This window comes from Brachycentrus maculatus, unplaced genomic scaffold, assembly GCF_059751285.1.
Source record: "Brachycentrus maculatus isolate JH-2025_06_01 unplaced genomic scaffold, ASM5975128v1 h1tg000039l, whole genome shotgun sequence".
In the NCBI taxonomy this organism is placed as follows: domain Eukaryota; kingdom Metazoa; phylum Arthropoda; class Insecta; order Trichoptera; family Brachycentridae; genus Brachycentrus; species Brachycentrus maculatus.
Genome location: NW_028280793.1, coordinates 210,617 through 235,417, shown reverse-complemented (window position 1 = coordinate 235,417; position 24,801 = coordinate 210,617). Strand labels below are relative to the sequence as shown.

The following is a 24,801-nucleotide window of genomic DNA, read 5'->3' as shown; positions in this document are numbered from 1 at the left end:
CCCGATTACAGCAATATAAGCAGTGAATTTTCATGGTTTAATTTTTTTTTAAATATATTTTATTATTGTAATCTATGAAACAATATTACAAATGAAAATATTAAAATTGTAATGTGATAGTATTTGTTAAGAAGCACGCTGTCTACCATAAGAAAAGTGACTCCATTTTTTATTTTAGTTTTACTTGGTAAATACCACTATTACATAAAATCTATCGTGATACGTATTTCGATGCATACGGTGTTTGAAAATGATGCTGAATACATCGATGTACGTATCACAATAGATTTTAAGAAATAGTGGTATTTACCAAGTAATACTTCAATAAAAAAATAAATAGATTTGGTTTAGCTACCGGACTGTACTGATTTACCCACACATGTAGGAATGTGTGAACTTGTATTGGTGAATCCACATCCCAGCATCGCTGGGCGAGGCTTGCCATAGTCAAAGGACCTGATCTCTTCAAGATGAGAGGACGTGGAAAGCCACAAAGGGAAGGAAAGGAAATGGCTTTCACCTCACTCATAAATCACCTCGGAGGTGTTAAACTCTTTTTCCTTCCAAAAGGTTTGCATTCAAAGAGGGAAACAAAGGATTACGTTCGTTTCCTGGAACCATTTTTGTTTTATTAAATTTGTTTGCTGGATTTCCAACCACTCACTCAAACACAAAAGTGTATACACACATCCACACACACACACACATATATAACTATTTATATATATATATATATATATATATATATATATATATATATATATATATATATATATACATATATATATATATATTTATATATTTGTATATATATATATATTTATATATATGTATATATATATATATATATATATATATATATATATATATATATATATATATATATATATATATATATATATATATATATATATATATATATATATATATATATATATATATAACCGGTTTCGAAGCTAACCGCTTCTTTATCAAGACTGATTAATATAAGAAATCAGTAGACATTATAATTAAGTTATAATAAAATATTCATAGTTATTTTAAAACAAAGTTACATTTTAATTATAAAATGGAAAACCACAAAGTCAGTGCTTCAAATATAAATAATATAACTATGTAATTTTTTCCGAATATAATTTATTTGCCCACCAACTGGATTAAAACATATATGTACATACATACATTATACATATGGAATTGAATGTAATACAGTAATATATTGTATTCCCGTCATTTCACAATTTAAATTCGAATATTTCAAATGGTACTTGTATGTAATAACTGAGCCCGTAAAATATTATAAGCGATAATAACAATTATTATTGTGTAATTCCTCGAAACGCTTTTATCCAGTCGAAACTGAAGTGCGTAGTAATCTCGTGTGCTATTAGTACGAGAGCGATACGTACAAAATATGAATACTTGTTATTTTTTCATTAAATTGGCTGTAAAACCGAGCGGCGTACAAACACAAAATATTTATGGATCACGGAGGCCTGTATTCATATTAACCAGTTGGTAAATTATTAGTGATCAAAGGATGAGTATTTTATTTACGATACCACATTTTGATAGTAAGCTTAACGATTTATCCCGAATGAATAAAAAAATGTACTTTACACTCAAATATTTATTTAATATTACACTGGTCCTGACACCAGCCTTCATCTGTGAACGATCAAGATAATATTGCGTCAATAAGATGCAGTGCCCTATACACCATTGGGTGCTGATAAGGGTTAAAAGATTTTTTTTTAAAGGAGTTGGAAAAAGAAGGATGAAAGTGGACTGTATTCAGTTTAAATGCGATCTCTCGGACGAATGTGCGACAAAACAATGTATGATAGATGTTCGAATGGTGAAAATAGAAAAGAATGCAAAGCAGAGAATAGTAGAGATCGATAAAATTAAAAAAGGTTTGTTGAAATGGTTTGGACATGTGGAACGATTGAGTAAAGAGAAAGAATACCTACTAAAACAAACTTATGAGGCCAATTAGGTTAATACAAGCAGATGAAGGCTGAAGAAAACTTGACATGATCAAGCATTTCGAATACTTGATATTAGTCAGGTTAGGAGTAGTAGTAATCGGTGGGTGTGTAAGAAGATATGCATGAACGTGGAAGAGGCGATGAATGTTTGCAAAGACAGAGAGTTGTGGCATTCTATTCTATCAATAGAAAATGGACGTAGATAGATCTGAAATATATTGCATCATTCGAACACTCCGTATTTGATTGCAAGGCATAAAACAATTTTCTTTCATAAAGTTTTAAAAATAAGTATTGTTAAGTGTTCAATTTAACGACTACATTCAAAACTCGGTAAGGGCACATCATTTTAATTTGGAGTTATTGTTTTATTGTTTTAAATTTAATTATGTGTCTGTTTTGTATGGATTTTTTTAAACATTTAAATCAGCATTGGAAGCTGTCCCACCGCATTCCCAGATCTGATACAGAACCATCCAGGTTTCTTGACAGACCATCTCTTACAAAGCATTTTTTTTTAAAACTAAATTCCAAAATCTATACAAAATATGAAAAAAAATTGTATTCCGATTTTACTGTGAATAAACATTTCAATAATAAGCTTTAAATATCCCTGTCACTGCTAACCTAAATACATAAATACAAGTTTGTAAAACCACCACCAAATTTTCTAAAAGTGCCTCGGTGAAAATTTAAACTAGCAGTAATTCTTTTTTTTTCCAAAATACGTCACTACTCTATGAAACTAATAACTGTTAATTTTGTCCACAGAATACGACTACACGCTGGGTTCGGCCACTCCGGACCCGTGGGCGTTGAGTTCCGGTAATTCCGACCGAAACGCTTCCGGTCCTGTGTTCCTGGTCGCCATTTTGTCAACTTTACTCGCGAAAGTATGCAGCATACACAGTTGAGAACTACACACACTTGGAATGATCCTATCAACACGTCATTCTTCAACTCTCATACATTGAAATGATGTTTCGTTTTAAGTCGAATTAAAATTATATGTACCAACGGCAAGAATCATATTATGGCTGTCCTTAGTTTAATTATAAGCATAGACTTTCTTTAAAAATAATATGCTAAATATTTCTGGTACTATAGGGGTGGTGTGGAAGGGGCTTGCGTAAGCCTAATAAGTGTGATTAAAAAGCCCCGAGTTAAAAAATATCATTACATATTATATTTTATGTCACATACTGGATTATTCACCTTATGGATTATATGTCAATATTAAAGGTGTTTATATATCTACTTGATATAAAATATATATCGTTCTTTTTTATCATTGAAAAAGAACAATAAATGTTTTATATGAAGTTGAGAAACCTATAATACTTATCAGCCGTACTTCCAAATCTATTAAAAATGCTACCCGTATGAGGAAGGTATCATAGACCATTGCACACATACAGGTTTCAAGAAATAATGCAACATGGATGTTCAATAATGGGTAGAATGGTGAACGCTACACAAGTCTATAAAATGATCGCTCAAGACAGCAAAATGCCAGGTCAAATGCAAAATGCACCCCTGGGATGTTCAGAATTCCATTTTCTTTCATATTAAAGAACAATACATGTTTCATATCAAGTTGAGAGTTCACCTTTAATTTAAAAAGATATCAATGAATATTTTGAAAAAATCTTGTTAAATACTTTGTCTCATTTGTAAGATAAAACTATAATATTTTTCATAACATTTATAATAAGTTTGAATTATACATAAGTAATATTTTTATGCTGTTTGTTTGACTGATCGAATTATTTTTTTTTATTTTTTATCGATTTTTTTAAATGATTATTGTGTCTAGGATATGGAAAAAATATATCAATTACACACCTACCCTTCTTCTCGTTTTTCCTTATTTAAAGTAGCAGCCTATCCCTGACTAAATATCTTAATTGTAATATAATAACTTATCTTCGGCTTTGAGCACAAAACTGCTTAATCCCCAAAATGTCATATTTAAATTATCGACGCTTGTAGAAAACCATTTTGTTTTTTTTTAAGGAATTGTATTTTATTCAACCTGTATGTACGGCAATTAATTTTTCAATTTTTTTTTGCAAAGTATTAATTATTCACGAGAAAATAAAGCATTGTTTTTTTTAATAAACATCGTGTCCCGTTGCGCGTGCATAAAACCACGAAGAAAACTTGTGGCTGTTTTTTTCGATTAAAAATACAAAGGTGATATAGACAAGTTTTCTCTACATAATGCCGACTTAAATTGATATTGGTATAGCAAACGAGATTTTTTATAACCGTGCCTATACATCGGCACACAGCAACACATGAAGTAGCACGAAGCATCTAAGAGGTTATGATTGACAAAGATATTTTTTAAGTCAAATAAATTTGTCTTAGACACTCAGTTTGAAGACAAAGCTTATGTTTACCATCTCAAAGAAAACTAGCATATATCGTAGTCATACAGGAGAAAGTGACCAACTTACAAATCGTAAAATGTTCAGGAGTGCCATTTAAGTAACTTTTTCTTGGCAAGAAAATAGACATAAATGCAGTTAGTCATTTTTAACAGGTCAATATTTTATACTTCCAAGTTTAAAATTCTTTTGGATTTTTTTCAGGGCAATATTAAGCTAGTAAGATATCAAAGTCAAGAATCAAGTTTTTGTAAAAATATGCACTTGGTCACTTTCTCCTGTATGACTACGATATACAAAGTCGGCGCCTGAAATTTGAGCAAAAATTTGACACAGAAGATACTCGAAGGGAAGGCGTTGAAGAATAAGTACGACTTTGCGCAAGTGAGGTGCAGGCTGCGCATCATTGGAACTTTGATGTGCGCTCACCAACTAACACCGCGACAAGTCCTCCAAAGCTCAAATCAAAGCTTTGTTCAAATACCCGTGATAGACTTCGCGACTTTGTTTGTTGGTGTTTGCGTATTTCTAACTCAGTTTGGCGACAGATTTATATATGTTTACGTGTACATATGTATGTATCCACTGGCGCACTCAGAGATTTTAATGAGGATACGCAGTAGGAAAAATAAAGAACAATTTAATAATTTACTTTTAAGGAAGGTTTTTTTTAACTTTTGTTTTATATTTTTGTTTTTAACCATTTTTTTTTTGGTATTTTTTCCAACCGGTTTTGACAAGCATCTTGTCATCTCCAGCGATGTTAGTCTATGTTTTAATTCAACAGTCGTCTGATTTGAAGAATTATTTATACAACATACCGATTAAATAAAGTAATTTAAGAAATACTTTGATATAATGTTACGTTGTCAATAATTAGTACACTGTCAATGATTGATATACCGCTAATAATTGGTCATGTCATCCCTGTGCATTAATTCTTGTCATGTCATAATTTATTCATATCATGATATGATCATTTTATGTCACCTTATTTATTGCCTAAAACATTATTTATGTTAACAAATGTTTGAACTTGAATGTGTTTCTCTGTAACCTACTTTTAAATGAACATACATGTATATTTGAAAAGCATATTGTATCACCCATATTTCGATTACCATAAAATAGTATAAATATATAAATGTAAATATTGTAAATATGTAAATAAAAGTATGCATTAAGTATGTAATTATATATTAAAAAAAATATAACATTTTAAATCAGAGGATAAAAAAATACATCTTTTTATGTAGAAACAATTATTGACGTATTGTATAAAAATGTAATATAATAATTTTATGATTTTGGAAAAATAAAATATTCGTTTATTCTTGTCAACAAAAAAAACGTTTTTTTTATACACAATTTGAAAACATCCCTTATTTCCTACAACAATGGTAAAAAAAAAATATTCTTTTTTAAATACTTTTTTATCAAAAACATTTTTTTTATAATTAAGGGCGAAGTTTAAAAGGATTTAATTTTGATAAAAAAAGATAAAATGGAAATGTGGAAGTCTAATTCGAGGCTAATAACCTATAATGTATCCCGTATCTTCACCTATTGACGCTCAGGGTACTGCATCTCATGAACGCAGTGTCTTCTTGGTCCTTAAAAGTGTGTTAGATGGCCATGTGACCCTAATGGACTAGAGTCAGATGTGACAAATTTAGTGAGTGTTACATATGTAAAAGTGATCACTCAAACCAGCCTATGATGGCTCATAAGTCCTGTAAATACTCAAACTTCCATATTGATCAAAATGTAAAAATAACTCCGCCGTGAAAAAAAATCGTGAATAAAGATTAGCAGTCACCCAAAATGTTGTGACGTAAATATCTAATTAATATATTTTATCTACACACGATATGTCAGTTTTTCAATAATAATCACCAGGGTAGCAGAAAACATCGACGCCTCATTATAAATGTATGAATCAGGCAGTATTTATTCCCACCCCTCCGATTCTACTACTCCCAAATATGTTATAGAAGTACCAAATAAATTATTCAACTTTGTATGAATTTAAAATTCATAAAGGTCTACCAAAAAGGTCGTAGACCTTTATAAAATTGGCTCCAAATCTTAAATTTTGTCAATTCTTCCACTTCATTTGCAGAATTCTCTTAGCGTGTACAATATTTCAACTGTTTTCTTAACTGTCGTGTGTAGGGATACAAACCTAGATTATTTTCAAATCCCGGGATTACGAGATTATAACACTAAATCTCGGGATCCCAGACAAAGTGTTATATTTGTTTTAATTAATATTTATTAAATGAAATTAATATAAAAGCATTTGAATAAAGACAGTATGAATACTAACATTAGAAAATATAATAATAATAAACAAATTAATAAAAAAAGTGTTTGTTTTATCTGTTAACGTAATATGAAAATAAAGTAAGAAACAAATACTAGATTAACTAAATCAGTGCATTAGATTCGAGAGCACTTTAATTATTTTTTATAATTTATTTTCTATTAGCATTATAATAATCATTTATATTGACAATTATAAAAATGCTTATTGCTTTGTCTGGATCATCGACGTAAAAATAAAATAATATTTGGAACTAAAAAATAAAAAATAAAAACAAACTTTGTTTAAAAAAATATGCTCACATTGTACGTAAATTAGAACCAATATTTTTGTTATTTGATTATCAGTTTGTTGCAATATCAATATTTAATTTATTTTAATTTTACTTGGTAAATACCACTCATTTTAATCAAGTAAAACTTAAAATAAAAAAGATCCAGATGTTATTATCAGCAAATTTGTGTTAATATTATTGAATTCATACAAAAACAAGCATGATCTCTTTGACGACTTTTTTATTGTCCGTTTAGTATGCATATTTCTGTTTCATTTTATATAATTTAATTTAATTTTTTTCGCATTCAATACACGCATGACAATTTTCTCATTTCTCACAGATTTCAAAAATCTCGGCTTTTTCTAATCCCGAGAATTACGGGAGTGAAAAACATTTGAGATCCTGGGATTGTATGCCCTAGTCATGTGGTATTTACAATGCACTGCCCTTTGACGTTTGCTTGCCTACAGGCGTATGGATATTTCATCATTTGGTAGCCGATTATAACCCAAACAAGATCAATAATGTGCAATAATTAAATATTCATTACTTTAAACCTAAAAACGATGTACAATAAGAAAATATTTTTAAATGATTATCGATCGTTTTCAGTTAGCTATTTTCATGATAATGTCATAGAGGGTAGTTTCACTCGATGGTATTTGATGTCAGAAATGAAGACTCTAAGGAGCATATCCTGTCAAGAGCCTACGAGATAGAATAAGGATCACCAGGATAAGAGGAATATACGAGATCGAAGATGTCGTTGAAGGGGAAAACAACGAAGAAGACAATAAGACAACAGGACAAGCAGATAATGGTATGCGCATGTGAGGAGAATGGAACTATCAAGACTCTCCCACATTACACTGCGCGGCCAACCCTAAGGTAGATCACTATGGAGATACATATATTAACAACTGAGAATCGACATCGCAGGAGGCTAATCCCTCTTAAAAACAGACCACAACGCCTACACTAAGAAGAAGAAAAAGAAGATATTCGACTTATCACTCAGCGCAATTCAGTGAAATTTAATAAACAAATATTTCAAGAGTCTCTTAAAAACTGAAAATAAATTCGAAAGAAATTTCACCTATAAACAGGATAGGAAAGCTTTTCACTTTAAAAGGTTTTTAATAAATTTTACAGTTTCATCTTAGAAATAGAAGCGGTTGTCAAAATACTGCATAATACAACTGCCGAGATCTTATACAATATGTTTGTTAAATTATGGGCAAAATGGTGAACATAACTCATTGTTCAAAGTATCGTAGGCCTGGCTAGTTAGCCTACGATGGACACTTTGAACGATACGCAGACATTTTTATTCCCTTCTGATGGAGCTTTGTCTCTGTTAAAATATTTAATATTTCGGTGAAATTCTTTTATCTTCCGTAATGGGTACTATTATACACCATATTTTTATGTAGGTACATATATATTTACTCGCAAACGTGAGCGGACGACTGATTTTCTAGCATCGATTTGCATTTTTTTAGATTCTTTTATCGCCAGAGTCCTTTGTGGAAGTATTCATTGAAAATGTCAACATTGTTACCTTTAAGTAAAGCTTTTGGAGTGCTTTTATTATGTTGAAAATTAATGGTGTTTTCGTTATCATAATTGGAACCTTATACCATATTCAGTAAATACTTGTAGGTTTATTGAACTTTTTGTACGTCATATCTGTAGGTACCTAAGGAGACGGATGCATTTCCTACAGGAAAATGTTTAACAGAAAAAACAGCGTCCATCTTTATTTTTATGTTGCTAAGGTGTTTTCGTTTTTGAATTCTCTTTTTGTTTTGTACCCTTATCTGTGCCCGATGGTGCGTAAAGCACTGCATTATATAAACGCAGTGTTATCCCGATCATTATGAAGGAAAGGTGCTTAGTCCTCCGCTTCAGGTACCAGTTCAGGGTAATATTAAATAAATATTAGAGAGAGCAAATTACTTTTGTTTATTTGATCCCCCTTGGGAATCGAATGCGGGACCTCCAGTGCGGTAGCCGAGCGTGCTGACAATTTATAAATTATTTTGAGTTTGTCCCTAAATATTTAGTCACTGAATTTGCCGCACTTATGAGTTGTTTTCAAAATGATAATTGAAATCTCAACATAGATGAAGAATCACAATATTTTGAGTGTGTCGAAATCCTTGTTCACGAATCTATGCTTCTCCACCTAAAAGATATTTATTTTGACGTCTTAATATAGATGAAGAAGAAAATGGAAGTCCAAGTATTTACAGGACTTCAATATGAAAGGTTTTTTTTTCCATACACGTTGAAAATTTGTAATATTTTTTTTAAATATTCTTTCAGATGAGTTCTATGTTCCACTGATTAATACTGATAACAGATGATCCTTTGCAAAGTACTGAAAAACGGTTATTTTCAGTGGTTAAAAGGAGATATATTTATAATTTTATAAAGTTATCAATGTAAAATATTACTCAAAGTTTGTTCAGAAAGGTTTGTTTGCCGAAAGAGCTCAAACGTTGATAGGCACCATATTTATATAGGCCCCTTTATAGGATAAATATTGATGTGAAAATATTTGGTTATACCCGACGATATAATTTAAAATACCTTTGTCCTTGGCACGAGCCGTCCCTGGCCAGATAAAACACGGCTATCTCGGGCTTAGCCGCGAGTTACGGTCTGTGGCTACAATAAATATCCAGCCGAGAACAGTGGCGGCCCGAGGCTTCCAGCTCCGGCGGTCAAACTTAAACGTTACATGCATTGCAGTTAGTGCGATACTCGTAAACAGGAATACACACAAATGTTACAGCACCTTACATGTAATTTCTACTACTACTCCTACTACTACTACTACTACCATCACGCCGTTTCTCCGCAAGGGTAGGCAGAAAGGATGGAACGCCACACTCTTCTCTCCTGACATACACTCCTCGCCTCCTTCACATCCAGTCATACATGCCCTCCGATTACGCAGACTTTTGACACCATCAAATTTTAGGTTCTGATTGATCTGATCCTGTCAAGTCTTTTTCGGTCTGTTTTCCCGCTCACATTTGCCACATATATTATAATTTCTTAGTCATTCTCTCGCCATCTATTCGCTCCACATGTCCATACCAGCTTAAAGCACCCTTCCTAATCTTTTCAATTATTCCTTGTTCAGCCTTACATTCCGTTCTTATATCTTTGTTTTTAATTCTGTCATACAATGATTTTCCACACATTCGTCTGAGGGAGCGCATTTCAACAGCGTTCACTCTGCTTTCATCCTTCCTTTGCCAGTTCCATGTTTCGCTTCCATACATGTAATTTCCATATAATAATTGCTATATAGCCGGATGAAATAAGCAAGAATAGCATTCAATAAGAAACTTTCTAAGTCTTAAAATTGACATTTTTAGACGATATATTATGTTAATCACAAAAATAATTATGGTTGAAGAAGTAAAGTAAATTACATGAGAAAATCAGATATTAATAAAATGCTCAGTAAAACTAGCAAAATTTTGAGTGTGTCCAAATACTTATTCACAAATCTAGATTATCTCCAGTTTTAGGAGTTATTTTTTTATATTTTTAAAAAAATACGATAAAAATTTCCAATAATTGGAGATAATCCATGTTTGTGTACAAGTATTTGGACACACTCAAAATGTTGTAAATAAATTAACTGGTCAAATTATAAGGTAAAATAATGACGTTTAAGTAAAAATGACATTTAACTAAAATAATGACGTAAGTAAGTAAGTTATAATACTTTACACACGTTACCAAAACCAGCCTATGACGGTCGTAAGCCCCATAAATGCCCAGACTTCCATATTCTTCTTCATCTATGTTGAGATGTCAAAAAATAATGTAATTATATAAGTTGAAAAACAAGGAAAACCTTAATTAAAACTCTACCCTGGAGCATACTGTTGTATAGAAGAGAAACGTGGACTATCGGGCAGGCAGAACGGGGGCGGCTGGAGGTATTTGAGATGTGGTGGTGTGTATGAGGATATGTATGAATGTAGATGAGGAGAAGATTCTGTTGCAAAGACTGATTGGTGTGGCGTTCTATTATCTCTGTCTACCTCTACGGAGAAGCGGCATGATTATAACTTAGTTAGTTTTAGAAAAGTAGTGATTTTGTAGGAAGGGCTTATTACCAGGGCGAGCTGAGACGTGACGTGCTTGAGTTTAAGGTTGCAACAGTCATTCGCTCACTGGAGTTTGCAAAAGTAAATAAAAAATAATCGTAGTTTATGAGCTTTTGTTTCTGCTAGTATTCTGCTATTGTCAGTCGACACGCAAAACAGGGATGGATGATACGATAGAACAGGCAGCTGTATCATGTTGTAGTTTGCAGTAAAGTTCAAGTAAGTTCCTCAGTTTATTTGTGAATATATGTATTTAAATATATATAAATATATTTATATATTTATATATATGTATAGACATATATATGTTTATATATACATATATATATATATATATATATATATATATATATATATATATATATATATATATATATATATATATATATATATATACAATATATATATATATATATATATACACACAGGCTGGGCGCACGAAATAAGTATAAAATTATAAACCAAACTACCTATAGTAAATAAATACAGATAATAATTATTCATCATTATAAATTAGTCGAAAGAAGGTTTTGAACGAATAAATTGTTATTATCCAAACGAACAGCAATGCGTACCGAATAATTTGTCTCGAAGCGGTATGAAGATAAAACATTTACCTTAATAGAAGTAAGATTGAGATTAATGGAGGAATTACCGAAATCGAAACAGCGATTCAGAATAGGATTCCAAATACGATAAGTTATATATATTGGTAGTTCCATCAATAAGAATATTATCCCGAGAAAGGTAAAACGCTTTCAATGCGTTATGGTAAAAACAAAAACGGAAATCCCCGGCCGATTTGCAATTTATACTGTTTAGAACGCCTCTAGAATTCAAATTCGAGACGTTTGGATTCAAATTGCCTCCCGCCTCGCCTCTCGAGGCACTATGGAGCGCAGAGCCTCTTCTCCCCTCCATCCCCAATAACCAAACATCGGAAATGATAAATTAATCATGGGCTTTGTTCGAAGCTTCAGGGCAAGAAAGCTTTCGCGACGATGACAATAAAGCTTATATTTTTCTCTTCATTCGGCGCTTGCGGGTTTTGCATATTTTGTAACGTACATTTAAAGTATGCTAATGTTTAAATTTTCTACTCGGCAATGATCAAGCGAACTCTAAATTATGAAAGGATTGGTATTGTTATATACAAACACAGTTTACAAGTACCTATTATTATTTATACTCGCCTCAATACTGGGTGTGGATTGGTATGACTTCGTCAGGAATGAGGATGTGAGGAGAAGAACCCAACGGCCCCTCATACTGGTCCTGAAGAGGAGAAGGTGAACATGGTTCTTGAAGTACGTTAACTGTATGGAACTTTTGAAACAAAATGTATTTTTTTTCGATTGTATATTATGTTAAAATAAATAATAACAACATTAACAAAAACGTATGTAAAAAGTAGTCCACCGACAAGACATATAAGGTGGCTTAGTAAGTCTGTAAAAAAAGTGATTTATAAATTAATGTATGTATATATGTATGTATGTAAAAAAATAAAAAGTAAAAAAAAACTCTTTGTGTTTTTGGATATTTCTTTTAGTTTTGATATTTAATACTTAACACAGTGAACAAGTTTGGAGATAAATGTTTGGCCAGAATAAAATACAAAATTTCTGAGGGAAATTTCAGACTTCAATGCTCGCTCTCTCTGACAATGAGACTGGACCACTGCGATATGAATGAAATTGAAAATGCTACTTAATTCAGCTCTGCGCTCCGGTTAAAGCCCTCCTGTAGCGAGATACCTCCGTGTCACTCTACTCCACTTATTGCATAATACAGGTAAGACTTTAAACCGACATTGTGGTGTTACCTGAATACACCCCGATACCCGTATAAAGTCGTTATATTTTATACTACATACAATACCTTCATACAATTCTATAATATCTGCGTAAACGGACAGAGATAATATATTGTACTATTTTCACTCAGGAAGAATACCGAATTAAACATACTCTACATATAATATAAAGGACTTTTTTGGGGACAAAATGAAACTTTTGAGTGTGTCTAAATAATTAAATAAAAAAAGAATAAGGAAGTCCGGGTATTTACAGGGAGTATGACCTTTTATAGGCTGGTTAAGTGATCACTTTACACGCGCGTAACATTCACCATTCTACCCATGATTGACAACCACACTCCCAAAAATTTTGGAACCACTGCATATATCATTAATCATGTATCATTAATCATATATCATAACATAGTCATGACATTTAACATGTAAGTTTATTAGAGACATGTATGGTTGGATTGGGAAAGCTTTTATTTAGCAAAGACCCTTTAGTTGGATGCATACAAGATCTTAAACGAATTATTTTATTCTCAGAAAAATGCGTGAACACACGATCAATTTTTTTTATGTTGCGAATTAAATAATTTGACCAGATGTTTTATTCACAACATTTTTAGTGTGTCCAAATCCGTGTTCACATATCTAGGTTTCTCTACTAAGGAGTTATTTTTATGTAAAACATCTCAACACAGATGACGAAGATTATAGAAGTCTGGGTATATATAGGTCTGTCATAGGCTGGTTAATTGATCATTTTATATACGTATAACATTGACCATTCTATACATGAATGACATACTTAAAAATACAGTTTGAGTGTTATTTATATATTAGTAATATTAAAAAGATTAAAAAGAGTTATTTAAGGTGGTATAGACATGTGGAACGTATGGACAACGAGAGAATGACTAAGAACGTATATGTGACGAATGTGAGCGGGAGAACAGAATAAGGACGGCCGAGAAAGAAGAAGAAAGGCACGATCAGATCAACTAGAACCTAAAATCTGGTAATCGAAGGGCATGTATGACTAGATGTATGGATCTTAAGGAAGCTAGGAGTGTATGTCAGAATAGAGGAGTTTGGCGTTCTCTGAGATGGTAGTAGTAGTAGAAGAAGTAGTAATTCGGCTTGTTGCTTTTACGTAGAACATGGATGATTTGGCAGTTGGCAGTGTTGTAAGGCGGAATAATCCGTTATTTTCCTTTTTGCCTTTTTGCTATCCAGTCGCTCCCATCCACGGCACATATTTTCAATTTAAAACAACAATCCGAGAGCGACGTAAAATCCCACGGGCCGGACGCGCCCCGAGCGCCAAGAGGGTGTAAGATGGGACAGCAAAAATATTAGGCAAATTTAAAACAAATAGACGAGACTTCGGTCCGGTAATCCCACATACGTTCGTGTGTCAAATGTTCCAAATCCCCCTCGGACCTTTTTATATTCGAAAACATGTGCGAATTTCTCACAGACTTATCGCGGGACCTCCGCCATCCTCCGCCATCCTCCGCCATCCTCCACTCTGGCGATCTGATAAATCATACGCTGTCTCGACTCCGCACTCCGTATGCAGAGCCCACTTCGTATGTAATAAGGCATACATTTAGGAAATTATTTAAACATCCGTCTTAATGCCAAGACACCATGGAAACTATTTGTCATCTGCTATACGTGAGAATTAAGTAAGTACTTTTCACTCAGTTGAACTTACGTACATTCTATTTTCACTTCTCATTTTAACTTCTATGAAACTGGATAGAAAATGTGAATATTTCCTTTTATAAAAAAACAATCCTTATATGTAATTTAAGTATCAAAACTTCAATGTATTTTTTTTATAATACACTTCTTAAATTTCTTCACTCGTTCGATTCCCATGCCCAAACCATCTCAACACACCTTTCTTAATTTTATCGATAATGCCTTGCATTCATTCCTTATTTCAATACTTGATCACCTTTATCGTGCATCGTTTTGTCACACATTCATCTGAGAGATCGTATTTCGACTGCATTGAGTCAATTTTTATAATTCTTTCACCAAATTAAATTCACACAATTTAAATAAATTTCTTCAGAAAAAATATATAAAATCATAATTTTAAGAGTATATACATACATATTAAGCAATTCTCTCTAGCCTTCCAGTCTGGAGATATCGGTAACGACGAAACCGAGTTACTGGTCAAATATAATTTATTAAAAAAAAATATTTATTTATTTTCGTTATTTTATTATAAATACGGTCCGTTTTGTTTAATTAGTAGATAAAGAATTACTCTTACAGATTTTTGTAAATGTTATAAAAAAATCGTAGAATCATGTATAAATATTGTAATACAAATATAACTGATTACTTATTCAATTATTTTTATTGTATTTTTAGTAAAAATGATAAAAATGTGCCTTCAATTATTTTCACATTTTATATTTTATTTTTTGTTTCGGCATTAACTTTGTGGTAAGACATGTTACAATGATTAAAGAAAACACTAGTTTTATAACACTTGAGTACTCAAGTGGTATAAAACAAGTGTTTTCTTTAATCATTCACATTTTATGATGTTTAGTTATAAAATTATATTGGTGAAAATTGATTACGATATGAAATCAAATACGACATGGGCGAATGATGTGATCTATTTCAGATTTCCCATTTTCCATTTATAAATAGCTCATTCATATTTTGTTTCTATTTTAAATGACTTTGTGGATATTGGAGGTTTTAAAACTTTATTGGATAATACTTCAAAGAGGTAGGTATAAGAAATGTTATAAGTGTTACAATATATGATACATACTAGTAAATAAAGCAACCGTATGCGAGTATATATATGTAATGTACATTTTAGTACACGCTATAACCTGTAACATACCTTAATTTTTTTCAAGTTTCAATACAGCATACGTAGATGTTATGAGGTAGAATCAACCCTCCCAGGATGATCACACAAGCCTTTTTTGCCAGTACCTAGTGGATTAAAATATAAAGGACAAAGGAAAGAACGAAAGGGAAATTGGCTTCATTTAATATTTCAATGTGCATGACATTTTTATTAAAAATTTACTTTTTTATAAAACGAAATTATTCTTTAAAAGCTCTTTTTTGTTTTTAAAGCAAATCTGAAAACAAAAAATAAAAATCAGAGGTATAATATTATAATATTAGTAAAAATATATATTTATTTGTTTCATTGTTTTCAAACACCCCTTTACGAGTATATTTGAGGTCTCCATATATATGTTTATATAAACTATATGTGTGTGAGTGAATGGGTGTGGGTGGGTGTATGTGTGTGTGTAGGGAATAAAAATGACAATATAAGCGCTTTACATTTTTTCTGTATCTTATGCTAAATAGTTAAACAAACTAATTTATTATCTAAATGTATCATGCTGAAATATTATTATTATTATATTGGCATTAATATAGTTTTCAATCTGTAAATGGTGGTTTTAAGTGATCACTTTACACGTTATTTTAAAATCCTTTGTATTTTCACAATACATGTGTGACAAGCAATGAACCGCATACATAATGTTTCAGATCTGTCCTGTCACATGAATTTCGAGCTCACATGCGAATCATACTCGATTATGGAAGAAACCTACGAATTAATTATTTAGCCGAATGAAAGGGTGTTATATGATTATCACCAATCGGGATTACCGCGTAACTAGCCACTAACTCAGCCATTGAGCGGCTTGATTTAATCGCTAGGATTTCTCAATTTGGGGCTATAAATTGTCTAAATGTGTGAAGTGCTCGTTCCCGAAGTCCCGTTATACCTTTATCTATCTCGACAAAGCGGGTTTCCACAAAAATTCACACTAGTGTGACGGCCGACTATAAATCGCTACTATTGCCACTCTACCAGCGCCAGTTGTCGGCCTTAAACACAAATAAATTCTCCCTGCCCCAATTTTCCACACACTGTTAGCGATGATACCTTTTTCATAACGCCATTAGAGTCGGAACCATTTATCATACCAATCTGCTAAGAGAAACGTTCCGAATATGCATATCAGGAAAGGGAAAAACCGCTTTCAATTTCGGGAAAAGAACGAAGGAGAACGGAATGAGGACATTTGCGAAGGAGGTACTCGTTTCATGAATATTTCATTCGCGACTGATATTATAATATTATATAATTCTCCTGAAAGTTGTCCAAGACTTTTGGCATTGAATCAATATTATAGTGGAAACATTTTTACTATATAATCATCATTATTTATCTAACGAAATTTGACATGAAATGTATTTAGCATATCAATATTTCGCATTCGTAATTATTTGCTATAAAACTGATTCAATTAACATTCACCTTGACGATTTTATTTGTAGAATGTTTGTTTATTTAAAATATGATAAATTTAATAGTGTAATTCTTAAAAAAAATATTAAATTAAAGTTAAAATATTTTTTAAAGATATCTTATCATTATCAACTGCCTTGTATTGTATTTATTTCTTATCAATATCTGCATATTAAATATAATACATTGTTTTACTTCAAAATCAAAAGATACTTGTAAACTGCATTGTTAAACTTTTTCTGAAAGAGAATAATATAAACTTAGTTTGCTTATGTTCAAATCAATGGATAATATGGCTCCAGAGAATCCAACAAAAATATGCATCACAGGAAAGTTAGTTGATAGACATCATAGGCAATTGATGGATATTACCACAAAGTGACTGCCGAATCAATAAATAAAATAAAATATATTTGTTGCTTTAGTTAATTTTATATAGCTTTTTTTTTGTAATTTTCTGTATAGTTAAGTAAATAATCTCACCTACTATCGCTAAACTCTTAAAAAATCAATAAAGCAATAAAATACGTAAAAAAATATAACAAAAACATTTCAGTATTAATGGTCATTAAGGTCCAGTATACGTTAAATTAAGTCCCAACATAATTTTCTCTAAATCCACGTAACATTTACGTATTAGATTTTTCTTAAAACACCGTTTCAGCACTGATTTTTTTTTTAAATTATTACTAAAGATTTATTGCACGGTAAGGTAGTAAAAAAATAAATAGAATTTTTTCTATGTATATTCCAAAAAAAATAATCCAATTTACATTACTTAAAAAAAATCGGGCGCAAATGTAACCTATGTCTCAGTTGGAATGACTTCTGTATTTGCGAATATCTCTTTAAAAAGTGCTTAAAAAGAATAATAATAAAAAATTGCATATGTGGCATATATCACTCAATTTTGTATCCTTTGCATTTTTTTTTATCTTAGAGTGAAAATTGTTCTATTTTGTTATTGATCCAATCTGTATATGACCCAATATCGACATACACCCCTGGATGCCCATAGACTCCGCACGTCATGTGATTGTAGAAGAGCCCGACCAGCTTCCTCTCTATGATGAGCGGTCCTCCGGTGTCCAAGTGGCACGGTCCGTGTCCAGGGGTGTCCACCCTGCCCGCACACAAGTCCCGGTCGTACACGGTGAAGATGGTCCCGTTGTACAACTCTCGGCATAGCTCGTGGTTGAACAAGGGAACCTCAATTCTTTGTAGCCACCAAACTGGATTTCCTATCGTCTACAATGCGAAAATGAAAAGGTGACACAAAAAATTTAAAAAAAAAAAGAAAAGTGAGGAGAAGAAAAGAAATGAAAAGAAAATAACCAAATAGAAAAGATATAGAAAAAATAGAAAAAAATAAGAAAAAATTAATCCAAATCGACTTTAATGGAAAAGAATATGAAGTTAAAGAAAAGAGAACCCCATTTGGTTTGAGAAGTGTTGTGTGAAAATATGTGACTTTTAAAATCAGTGTTTGATTTTGACATTCAATTTATAAATTAAAAAATATGCGCTAACTAACAGCTGACTAACTAATCTTCATGCCGCTTTTCTGTTACAGTAGAACGCTACACTAATCTGTCCTTGCAAACAATCTTCGCCTCTTCTACATTCATGCATCTCCTCATCACCCAACGATAATTCCGACTCCTGACGTGACCACTTTCACGTATTTAAAATATTTGATCATGCCAAGTTTTCAATTTTCTTTGCAATATACAGAAAATATTTAGTAAAGTGTTCATTTTTATAACTGGGTGGATACTTGAGACTATCAGTTTATCGGGTTATTTTCAATATTCTGTGAATAATTTTACAAAGTAGAAAAAAATGCCAAATGTTAATTTTATGTTTGTTACTTTTTTTGCCATATCAAATTTCAAACTAAACGTAGTACAAAGCATATCTAAAAGGAATGATAATAATTAAAGAAATAATATCTTACCGACATAGCTCCATATCCAGTGACTGTTCCCAATGTTCCATCGGGGTACTTTGTGTCTTGAGCAACAAGTGGAATCGGACTAATTAAATCGCTCAGTTTAAATGGCATTTTCAATACTACAAGAGCTATATTGTAGTCGAAGAAATTGGATTCGTCATTAAGTTCGTGAATAATTACTTTATCAACATCGGCTATTTCTCCCAAGAGTAAAGCTGCATTCGAACCGGCCCGCACTTTCAGGAATTTAGTATCCCTGCAAAAAATAATAAATATTGCACCCACCACTTAGTCAAGCTCGAATAAAGATGTATTATTATTATTATTATTATTATTATAAATATATATAAATGTATATTTATACTAATGTTCATACAGAGGCATACCTTCCATAGAAAAGCAGTGCCTATCCTAAGTTACCCGCGTGATATAATACCCGCATATATAAAAATTCAACCAGTACCTTCCCTACCTTACTAAGTAGTGCCAGCTTACCTTACTACTTACTTTTACTGCCTACCCTAATTAAGTCTCTGTGCACGCATCATGATATATATGTCTATATCATGATTTTCGTGGTGACATGCTAAGGCATGATATAAAGACTTTTCTGTGTATGTACATCATATGTACTTGTACTATCTTATCTTGTTGATATTATTGTAAATGCATTTCTTATTCTTCTTTCTGTATAAATTTTGGTTACGGTTGATGTAATGCACTACAGTTCATATGCGAATAGGTACAATTAAAATTCCAATTTATCTAATAAAATTATTTGTACCCAAATTAAATTATCATTAATACCAAAGATTAATTGTGTTACCCAGAAATCAATAAGCATTTTTTCTCTTACCTTAAACCATAGGCAGGTGCTACGATGAGATTGGGTTTGATAATAGCACCGGAAGTAGAAAACCAATACAAATTTATATCCGTTTCATTAGTATTGCTGTATAATACGATTGCGTGCCAAGGTGACTGGTCTATCGTAATAAATTCTCCACTTAATATTCTTTCATTTCTTTTATTTCTTTTAACGGCATCTAAAATGATACAAGTTAAACAAACATTGTTTAAAAAAAAATCGAATAGAAATAACTGCCAGATATTTTATATTTCAGCGAACTCAGGACTTCTTCAAACGAATTTCCATTAGAAGGTGTTATCAACAAACGGATGAAAATTCACCCATATAATACTTAAATTTGCGTACGAAAATCCATTTCTACAATAAAATTATAAAAAGTCTACTCAAAACCCTTACCATAATTTATTCGTTATTATTATTACAAAACACAAATAAAATTCAATCGTAAAATTCATAAAAACGTTCTCCAAAAATAAAAGAATGAAGAAAATCGAGAAAGTGAAGAGCGGTAAGTAGAAATCTAGGCTCTGCATCATAATAGTGTTAGTGGAATGAAATTTCTTTGCCTTGGGTGAGGAATTTTTTGCTTTGGCGAGAGATGTTTAATATATTTAAGGATAGCTAACTTTTGCCAATTGCAGAGGCACCAAAAGAAGAAGATAAAGTTATTTTCCAAGTAAAATAATAACTAATCTGGTGACTGAAAACCTCAGTGGGAATTTTAATATTCATTTAATTTGTATTCAATATTACCCTGGACTGATACCTAAAACGCAGGCTGACCACCTATCTTTCGTATATTTAACGTACAAGATAACACTGCTTCTATGCGAAGCAGTGCTCTATACTCCATAGGGTTATTATATATTATAAATGTACATACCCAATGAAGCCATCAAAACACATATAAATATTAGTTTTAAAATCATTTTATAGATATTAGTAAAAGTGATTATATGAACTTAGTGATTATTAATGTAGATTCTTAAAATTCAAAACGTGTTTACGAAAACAAAACACTTTTGCAATAATTGTATTAACTTTTACAATCTTGCTGACTTCATACATTAAATAAATTAAATTTCTTATCGTCGATAACAAACTTATCATATACATTATAATATTATATATTTTAATCTCAATCTAAAATATTTTATTATGTAATAAAATACAGATAATTTTCATATTAATTTAGTTTCGCTTAAAATTTTAAACATTAATGAAATAAAAAAAATAAACAAAAATACTTTTTTGACAAAATACTTACTTTTTTAATTTTTTTTTATTAACTAACTAACTAACCATCACGCCGCTTCCCCGCAGGGGTAGGCAGAGAGAATCGAACGCCACACCACTCTGTCTTTGCAAACATTCTTTGCCTCTTCTACATTCATGCATCTCCTCATACATACCCGACGATTATTACGACTCCTGACCCGGCCGCTTTCAAGTATTTGACATACCTGATTGTGCCAAGTTTTCCTCGGTCGTCCTCTGCTTCTTTTTCCAACTACATTCGCTCTTTTTCCAACTACATTTTTTTTTATTCATATAATATATTTACATTTTTATTTATAACGTAATACATTTGAATCATTTATACATATGGAGAACTTTTATATTTCGATTCGCTGTGCCTCTCCATAAAAGAGACTGTGATTTCTCCTAGTACCCACGCAAAATAATTCGGGTAGAATCTTATATATGTATATTGTAAAGAGAGGACTCTGCTAATAACAAACTTACTCAATTCAACTATAGATGCTCCCGAGAACTCGCATATAAAAGAACGTGACAATTGAAGGATATTTATACAATTTCTGAAATTTCACTAGTGTTGTTGTCAATCATGGGTGAAATGGTGAATGTTACACGTTTATAAAGTGATAATTTAAACAACGCATTAAACTTGTATTAATTGGTCGTAAATCCTCTAAATACTTAGATCTTCTACATCTATGTAGAGATATCAATAAAACGTCTTCATATATTGGATTGGTAGAAATCTGTAGGCCACAGCCGAGTCTGTGGGTTCGGAACTGATTCGAGAGATGTGTTGGGAGGAAAGTTTTATAGATACTAAATATTGCAATATCGATTTATCCGCTCTAACGGAGAGAAGATTTCACGGAGGATTGATTTACAGCACTCTGACATTTATTGCAGCCTGCACTTAGCGAGGGGTAAGGGGTGCGAGAAGCAAGGGGGAAAGATGAGCTGAGGGATGGAAAATTTCATTTCAAAATCTGACAATTATTTAAATGGGGAACAAAGAAGCACCGACTCTATAGTACAGTGGTAAAACATAACTTAAATGCTTGATAAATGATGTAGGAGTTCTAAAATTTAGAATTGGCTTCACATACGGTGTTTGAAAATGATGCGGAATGCATCGAAACACGTGTCACAGAAGATTTTATGAAAAAGTAGTATTTTTTTAAATAAAACTTAAATTATTTTTTCTTCTTAATTCGTTTATTTTTTATTTATGTATATATGGTAGGTTGTATTTCGATGTACAGGCAAGGCCTGGTGGGATTATTGATTTTATTTTTTAAATTTCCAAAAACGAATGCATACACTTACCTATTTTTTTGTGTGTAAACGAATTTTTTATACATATTATTGTACTCGAATGTCTACTAGTGATAGTTTGTAACAGTATTTCAGTTAAACTTGTACTACTGTGTAAATACAAGATATTCGAGCTCTCCCACTTGTTTATTTGACCAATTAGTGGAAGGTTTATGCATCCCGTGATGGGTCCGTATCTGAAGAGATACTAGTAATCGAGGAAGGTGGGTGGCAAGCAATTTTTTTAAAGTGAAACTTCTAAGACGGCGATAATTTGACGAGAATTGAGTGTTAAATTTTAAGGGCGGGTTACGTTTATTAGGCACATTTCGTTAGAGGAGAGCGAAGAAAAATATAATACATATAAACTATGTATGATAGATGTTCAAATGGTGATATAAGGAAAGTTTGCAAGGCTGAGGCAATATAGATAAAATTAAGAAAAGTGTGTTGAGATACTTTGGGTATGTGAATCGAATGAGTTAAGAAAGAATAGTAATAAATAAATATGAAGCAAATGCACTTGGTAATAGAAGTAGAACACGACCGAGAAAAACTTGGCATGATCAAATATTTAAAATAATTTAAAGTGGTCAGGTCAGGAGTCCTTCAGTTAGGCATATTCGGCGGGTATATATCAGGAGATGCAAAGATTGTTTGCAAATATTATGTGGAATTCTATGCCTACCCTGCAAGGAAGCGGTATGATGGTGATTTTTTTAGTTATTTTTACAAGTTTTTTAACGCACTGTTTTTCATAGATACTGTATTGTGTTTTTAGTTGGAATTAGTAGTACCATCCTTTTGTTAGACATGAAAATCAAATATATATTAAAATAACGACGCGTTTTACTCATTTTGCCTATCTCTACGGCGAAAACGTCATTATGATTGGTTAGTTTGTTAAAATATAGTATGCGGTAATTTTAAACAAAGTTTTCTTTACAACATTTTGAGTGTGTCCAAATACTTGTTTACTTGGACACACTCAAAATGTTGTAAATAAATTATCTGGTCAAATTATTAGCTTAAATAATAAAAATGAGAATGGTATTTTCTGGCGTTTCTCATGTGTGTGATTATAATCCAGGATTCGGACATCACATACTAATAAAAGAGTTTCTGCTTCATAAAAACCTTCTTTACAACTCACCAATAGATGTCTCTTGTGAAGTTCTAGTGATTCAAGAACAAGGTTTCTAAATTGGTTCATATACATATATAGATTATCCAAGAATTTGAGTAGTGTGGTTGTCAATAATGGGTAGAATTGGTGAATGTTACACGTGTGTAAAGTGATCACTTAAACCAGCCTATGACGGTCGTCAGCCCCGTAAATGCCCAGACTTCCATATTCTTCTTCATCTTTGATGAGATGTCAAAAAATAATATTAAAATAACTCCTGTAATTGGAGATAATCCAGATTTTGTGAACAAGTATTTGTCAAAAAATAGAAATAAAAAGTTTTCATTGTATTTTCTTCACCCTTTTCACAGAACCAACATAATGATCAGTGCTAGTGTATTGGTTTGAGAAAGCACAAACCTCAGAAGCGATCTCTTCTCAGTCCTGGTTGCCTGACTCCCGATCCAGGTTCCCGAATTCCCGCTCACTTGTGTAAATGTTTCCCGATCGCCTCCCCCCCCCCCCAGCTCGCCGATACGGACGACATTAATTCGGAACATCCATAAATAGTTAAGCCTTGGAGACATTATGTCCCGAAGAGAAATGGCGGCTGAAATGATAAAAAGTAAGATGGCGCCTCTCGTATCTTGATCAAATATTTAAATTTCCCTTTGAGTTTTCACGGGCGAAGGATTTTATCGCTTCGAATGGAGGATCATCGGAATTTTCGGGAAAATATTATCTTTATATTTATTATGTTCTAAATTAATATTATATAAAAATATTATATCTCCTCTTTGCGTCGTAATATAATATGTATTTCAACCTCTAGGTATCTTTAATAAAATTACTTTGATTGTATACATACAAACGAGATGATGACGTTTTTTGTAAATGAGGAGAATATTTTGAAATTATGTATATTACAATATACTTTAATGTTTAAACAGTAAATTAATAAAAATAATTTACGTATTACAAAATATGGATACGATAGAAAAAAAAACACATCTTAATTGAATTTT

The 24,801-nt window shown here is 31.8% G+C and overlaps 2 protein-coding genes across 2 annotated transcripts in view; one reads left to right on the top strand and one right to left on the bottom strand.

The window, feature by feature from the left end:
* The window catches only part of LOC148312453 (lachesin-like), a 71,726-nt gene extending 68,754 nt beyond the window's left edge, over positions 1-2,972 (top strand). The window contains exon 10 of the mRNA XM_088277242.1: positions 2,763-2,972. Within this exon, the coding sequence (XP_088133368.1) occupies positions 2,763-2,905 (143 nt within the window). The 3' untranslated portion in view covers positions 2,906-2,972. The remainder of the gene's footprint in view (positions 1-2,762) is intronic.
* Positions 2,973-18,187: 15,215 nt separating this feature from the next.
* Positions 18,188-24,363, bottom strand: LOC148312452 (trypsin-like). Its single transcript, XM_088276675.1, has 3 exons — positions 24,197-24,363; positions 19,209-19,461; positions 18,188-18,499 (listed from the first exon to the last, which is right to left on the bottom strand). Exons 1-3 carry the CDS (start codon positions 24,361-24,363, stop codon positions 18,188-18,190), a joined length of 732 nt encoding a protein of 243 aa, XP_088132801.1.
* Positions 24,364-24,801: the final 438 nt, after the last annotated feature.

What these genes read in the sequence shown, in the direction of transcription:
- LOC148312452 (XM_088276675.1), bottom strand. Translation starts at nt 24,363, where the DNA reads ATGTCTCCAAGGCTTAACTATTTATGGATGTTCCGAATTAATGTCGTC. An exon ending in GAGAAGAGATCGCTTCTGAG is followed by an intron (nt 19,462 to 24,196) that starts GTTTGTGCTTTC and finishes TATTTTTTGCAG; the next exon opens with GGATACTAAATTCCTGAAAG. An exon ending in CTGGATATGGAGCTATGTCG is followed by an intron (nt 18,500 to 19,208) that starts GTAAGATATTAT and finishes TTCGCATTGTAG; the next exon opens with ACGATAGGAAATCCAGTTTG.